General features: G+C 57.7%; 1 protein-coding gene across 6 annotated transcripts in view; it reads left to right on the top strand.

The window, feature by feature from the left end:
* The first annotated feature begins 5,389 nt into the window (after positions 1–5,389).
* The window catches only part of FLNC (filamin C), a 26,991-nt gene continuing 26,180 nt past the window's right edge, over positions 5,390–6,200 (top strand). For 4 of the 6 annotated variants that reach the window (XM_040644029.1, XM_040644028.1, XM_040644027.1 and 1 more), the window contains exon 1: positions 5,450–5,741. In XM_040644029.1, the coding sequence (XP_040499963.1) occupies positions 5,450–5,741 (292 nt within the window). Of the gene's footprint in view, positions 5,742–6,200 lie in introns of all 6 variants that reach the window. The other 2 variants (XM_040644025.1, XM_040644024.1) reach the window with 1 other exon arrangement.

Genomic DNA, 6,200 nt, shown 5'->3' with positions numbered 1-6,200 from the left:
GCTGGTTCCTAAATAGGATTGTTCACCCTGCAGATGACCTCAGAGACGAGGGGGGCTCCTTGTGCTGCCAGCTGGTCTGCACCTAGAAACCCCACCTCCAGGAGCTCACCTGAGCACAGGGAAATGGGATGAGCTGGGCACTCTGGGAGGGGGCTCAGATGACTTGCCCTCGGGCCCCTGCCCACACCCACCTGCGGTGAGAAGAGTGCCCTGAGAACATCTGCACGTGAGCCTTCGTGGCTTAGTCCCTGTGACTCCTCGTGGGGTGCGCCCTCAGAGAGGACTTACTAGTGTGTAGGGTCCTGCGGTGAATGGGTGGCGCACTCAGGAGCTTTACCTTGAAGAGTGTTTAGTGAAGGGACTCCGCACACGGGCAGAGTCAGGAGAACCAGCAAGGAATAGTGAAGTCCCAGCAACAGTGTCTCCCATCCTCCACCCGAAGGGGAGAGGGGAGGAAGCGGGGCTAGAGGCCTGGAAAGGGACCCCAGACCCCCAGGGGGGTACAGACCTTGTCAGAGCCTGACACCCGCTCTTCCCACCTGCCAGTTTCCTGTTGGCACCTCTCATTTGCTAATCCCATCTGGGAGCCGGAGAGCAGAGATGCCCGGTGACATAAAGTCGGTCTGCTGGAATTGAGAGCAGGGCAAGGGTTGGAGAGTGGATCAAAGTGGCAACAAGCAGAGTGATGAGGATAACTTACCAGTGTCCTTGTTTACCTTCATTTCTGTGGAACCCCTTGTGATTGGTTGTTCCCTATGAATGTTTCCATAGGAGAGGCCCCGAGTGTATTCATAAACCACAGTGGGCAAAACAGCGCCATGACTGCTGGTTTCCTGGAACCCTTCTCTCTGCCTCTTTCTACCTGATGCCAAAAGGAGTTTGTTACATTCGCCCAAATATCCAAAGCCACACATACCTATAGAATGAGGCACTGTGGTGGGCACTGCTAAGCATTAAATGAATTCATTTCTTGCCTAGCCTTTTCCTAGGGGGCCTGGGGCCGGTGCTAAAATCGTGACCAGTCCCTATAAACAGGGCTGTGCCTAGGCAGATCGAGGGCAGTGCCACGCGTTCCTTTTGCCTCCCTTTAAATGGCTCCTCTTTGAAGATAGTCCTGATTTAGGGTGGCCTAGCCCCCTGTGGCCACAGACGCAACATGAGCTTTGTTAGCTTGTTAGAAAGGCAGACTCTCAGGCCCCACCTCAGAGCTACTGACAGGATCTGCATTTTAACCAGATCCCCAGTTGACTAGTACGTGCAGTAAAATTAGGAACTGCGCTCAGTTCCATTAGATGGTGTGTCTCAGTTGTAACCTAAATTGGAGAAATTCCTTCACAACCACCTGATACCACTGGCCCCTTGCTGTTAAGTGTAGTGAGACCCTGGTTTTGTTTTTATCCGCTTTACTCCAGCCACCAGTTGGCTGGAGACCATGTGTGGTGGAAAGGACTGGAAGATTACCTACCAGAGAGGATCAGTGATTTAACTTGTAATTAGAAGCCAAGATGGAGGTCATGGTCTGGTAGGCAGTCAGCCTCCAGTTGGGACTTTATCTGTTCCTTCCAAGGCTTGAGCCTAGAGCCTGCGCAATGGCAGGAAAGTGGTCCTGCTTTTCCCCAGCCTTTTTGCTTAGAATACAGAACTCCTCCCGTCAGGACACTTGCCCCTGTTGGCTCATTTTAGAAAGCCACCCTCTTCCTCACTGGATGCTTTGTGCCTCCTGGTCTTGTTGCTACACTGTTGCCAGAGTAAAGAGGTCTTTCTTCACATGTTATCTCCTCTCATCTTCACACAGTTCAAACAAAACAAAAAACCTATGAGGGTAATATTAACCCCATCTTACAGATGAGAAAACCAAAGCCCCAAAGCATTATATGACCTGCCTAAGGTTGCAAGAGCCAGAAGTGAAGAGGCTGGAGTTCAGCCTCTGGCTCTTTCCAGCCTACCACAGTGTCCCTGGCACCTAAGTCAGGGCCACTGTCAGTACCCCTGATTGATCAAAGTACCAACTGTCAGCCTGGCCAAACCAGTATCAGCCCAGGTGACTAGGGAAATGCCCCTGGCTCCAGAAAAACAAGGTTTCTTTTTTTTTTTTTTCTTCAAGATTTTATTTATTTATTTGACAGACAGCCAGCGAGAGAGGGAACATAAGCAGGGGGAGTGGGAGAGGAAGAAGCAGGCTCCCAGCAGAGAAGCCTGACGTGGGGCTCGATCCCAGAACGCCAGGATTACGCCCTGAGCCGGAGGCAGACGCTTAACAACTGAGCCACCCAGGCACCCCCAGAAAAACAAGATTTCAATCATGGCCCATTAGACCTGGTCACTTCAATTCTGCTCAGCCCAAGTTAAATATGGCCAGTGTCAGTGGCTGGTAAACGGTGCCCCTTGATGGGAAAGGCAGGGCCAGGTGAACGGCCAGGCAACCTGGTCTCCTGAGACAGGTCAGTGGGTGGTGAGTCAGGGGGCTATAAACGTCCTGCGGCCCCAGCCAGCACTGCCCCAAATACTCAGCTGACGAAACCCCCTGTAAACCGTCTCTGTGCCCCTGCCTGACTCAGGGAGGAGCACATCAGCCCTCCTCAGGGAGGGGGCCCCCCTTGGCAGGCCCCAGGACCAGCATTGTGCACGGTCTGTTCCAGCTTTCATGGCTGGGCCCGGGCTCAGGGGCTATATTGAGGGCTGAGTCACCGGCCTGCGCCTGGGTCAGGCTGACTATGACTGGCTGGCTGGGGCCTGACTCAGGCCCCGATTTATCCTGGAGAGCAACAGGTTCGGGTTTCTGTGGGAGGGGGTGAGAAGGATGCCGGGAACCATCCTTGGCACTGGGCACCTTTGTCTGCCAACCATTCACTTACTCCTTGGAGCCGCACACAAACCTCTCTTGCAGAGAGGGAAGGAGAAGGGGGGGGGGGAGAAGAGAGAGAGGGGAGAGAGAGGGAAGAAAGGAGTGGGGGTGCTGTACTTGGGAGTTCTTTTTTCACTCACTGGCTTCCCTCTGAAATCCCCCTCCTTAAGAGACGCCCTTAAGCTACTGGGGAACCCCGGGTAGTACCCACACAACAGGACTGTGAGCCTTCAGAGTTTGTAAAGAGGCCGTCAGCTCCAAGCAAACGCACCCTGCCCTTTCTCTTCTCCCCACGAGAGATGTCTCAGATCTGTACCTCGGTTTCTTCATCAGGGCTTCAAAGACAAACTTGATGAACCCTGAGCTGGCACCTCAGACTGGGTATCAAATGTCTACCTTTTTACACACACACACACACACACACACACACACACACACTCTTCGCTGTGAGACCCAGCTATGTGTCATGTGTCTCCAGCTGGGCATCTCTCCACAGGAGAGCTCAGCCTCTCAAGTAGACGGTCAGCGCTGAGGCCGGATGGTTGGTTTTGGACATAGGACAAAGGTGGCATGGGGGGAATGAGCGTTCTGGAGCTGGAGGGTGCCAATAGGAGAGTGGAATTCCTGAGCACCTCGTCACAGGCAGCCGACAGAACATGAGCCGCAGGGCCCAAGCTATTTATACCTCGCCTGTCACTATCAGGGCCCCCAGAGCTCCCCCCTCCCAAGCCACACACAGCAGGTCCCCTTTCTGTTTCTGGTGCCTTCTCTGCTCCTCCCCCTCCCTACCTAATGAGANNNNAAAGAGATTATTCATGGACGCCTGTTACCATAAGCACTGCCCCCCACAAAACCCCTGAACTTCTTTCTGAGTTCCATAACAGGGATTGCCTTCGCTCTGCCCTTGAAGAGACAGCCCTCAAAGATACCCACTGTCCTCTTTCTTTTCACAATGCCTGGGGGTAGAGGAGCAATAAGATAGAATGATTCATCGAGAAGGTCCCAGAATCTTCCCAAATTCCAGTCACCACACAGCTTGAGTCGAGGACTATCTGGCCCAAATTTACTGGGTCAAGAAGGATGAGGCAGCTGAGAGAGTTTGGCCTAGAAGGGGTACCAGGAGATACGGAGCACATGTATGCCACAGAATTGCAGACTGTACACTCTCTGCAGCTCTTTCACCTCACTCCTAGCAGCTCCTCTGAGTGCCTCAGTTTCCTTGCTGTCACCATACCCTAGGACTCCAGCTACCCTTGACTTACCCTGAGCCCAGTCCTGCCTAGGTTTTCTGGCTGGCTCGCTTGGGCTCTCCCTGCCCACCAGCCCTGTCACGTTTCCCCTTGGCTGTTCTGGGCTGGGCTCTCCCTGTTTCTGTCTGGCTAACCCGCCCTTTTGCTGGAAGGATCTGCCTTTGTGGCCCAAATGGGCACATTGCCCAGGGGGCTCCCTGGCACAACAGGGCAGAGTCTCTCCCTACCCTCTCATCACCTTGGTTGAGTCAGACATTGGGGGGGAGGGTGCACAGTCTGACTCACCAGGTACTCTTTCCCTGAGCTCAGCTTCATTCTGAGGGGATGAGGCCAAGCAGGCTGGTGACAGGGACACTGAGTCAGGGGTAGCCTCAGTCTTTCCCCTGGGGCCCTGGTTTTGGGCTTCAAATGAGGCTTTTCTACCTGTAAAGTGGAGCACCCCCAAGCCTTCTCCCTAATTGGCCTGGGCAGCGTCCCTGCTTCCTCTCAGTCCATCTGTACACAAGCACACACACTTCCTTTCCCCTGCAGGTGGACAATACCCTGGGCCAAGAGCCAGGACTCCCAGGCCCTGTCAACCGCCCTGCCACCAATTCATCCAGAAAATTCTGCCAACGCTAGTTCGCTAGTTCAGTGTGTTTGGTCCTAACCAGTAGCCTCAGTTTCCCCATTTATTTCTTTAGTCCCACAGCGTATGAAAGGGATGGATTTCATCTCGAACTGGAAATGCTTAGCTTCGGGGTACTGGGTACTTTCACCCCTCGCCTTCCAGCTCGGCGATCCACCTCCCCAGCGCGGCGGCGCGGGAACCGAGCCCCGCCTGGGCCGCAGACCCCGGCCGGGAGGGGGTGGGGGGTGCCGAGCCCCTCCCGCCACCCGGGCCGCGTGGGGGAGGGGAGGAAGGAGGCGGGGCCCGCCCGCTCGGCGCGGCCCCCACCCGCGGGCCGGGCGGCATTCCTGGGAGGCCGGCGCTCTGACGTGGACTCGGGGGCCGCGAGCGCGGCGTGGGGGGGGCGCGGCCCCGGGGGCTTCTTAAACCCCCCGCCCCGGCCCGGCCCGCACTTCCCGAGCACCGCTCCGCCCCCGGAGGGAGACAGAGAGAGAGAGAGCGCGGCCGAGGAGCCGAGGAGGCCCGCCGAGTCCCGCCAGCCAGGGCGCGAGAGAAGTTGCTAGCAGCGCAGAGCAGAGCGGCGAGCTCCGCGGTCGCGCCCCGACAGCGCCCCGACAGCGCCCCAGCCCGAGCCCAGCCCCAGCCCCGTAGGCAGCGCAGCCCCGGCCCCAGCCCCACGCCGGCATGATGAACAACAGCGGCTACTCGGAGGCCGCGCTCGGCCTGGGCGACGAAGTGGACGACATGCCGTCCACGGAGAAGGACCTCGCGGAGGACGCGCCGTGGAAGAAGATCCAGCAGAACACATTCACGCGCTGGTGCAACGAGCACCTCAAGTGCGTGGGCAAGCGCCTGACCGACCTGCAGCGCGACCTCAGCGACGGGCTGCGCCTCATCGCGCTGCTCGAGGTGCTCAGCCAGAAGCGCATGTACCGCAAGTTCCACCCGCGCCCCAACTTCCGCCAGATGAAGCTGGAGAACGTGTCCGTGGCCCTCGAGTTCCTCGAGCGCGAGCACATCAAGCTCGTGTCCATCGGTCAGTGCGGGCAAGCAGGGCGCGGCGGGGAGGGGGACATGCCGGGAGAACTGGCCGGCCCGTGGGGGCGGCGGACCCAGGTGGTGGGTGGGAGCGGGGAGCTGAGACAGGGCAGGGGGCGACCCCCTGGCACAGGGAGAGGCCCCTGGCCCCGGCTTGCCCGGTCCATGGACGTGGGCCACACGGGCACTGCCTGCACACCCGCCTGTCGCCCGATAGCGGCGTCTGGCGGGTGTCCGGGGGTCCAGACCTTACCGTTCCTAAGCCCTCCAGCTCAGCCTTCCCGCACACACTTCCATCAACCCGCCTTGACTCACTGTCCCCTTTCTTGCCATCGGGCCATCCCAGCCCATGCTTGAGAGGACAGGGTCAGTGCCTGTTACTGACTCCTGGGGGTGTCTACCCCCTAAACAAAGCAAATAGCTTCTTTGCCTCCCAGCACCTCCACTGGGGGGGGGG

The sequence above is a fragment of the Ursus maritimus genome, unplaced genomic scaffold (assembly GCF_017311325.1).
Source record: "Ursus maritimus isolate PB19 unplaced genomic scaffold, ASM1731132v1 scaffold_3, whole genome shotgun sequence".
Lineage (NCBI taxonomy): Eukaryota > Metazoa > Chordata > Mammalia > Carnivora > Ursidae > Ursus > Ursus maritimus.
This window is presented reverse-complemented; position numbering and strand designations above follow the sequence as displayed.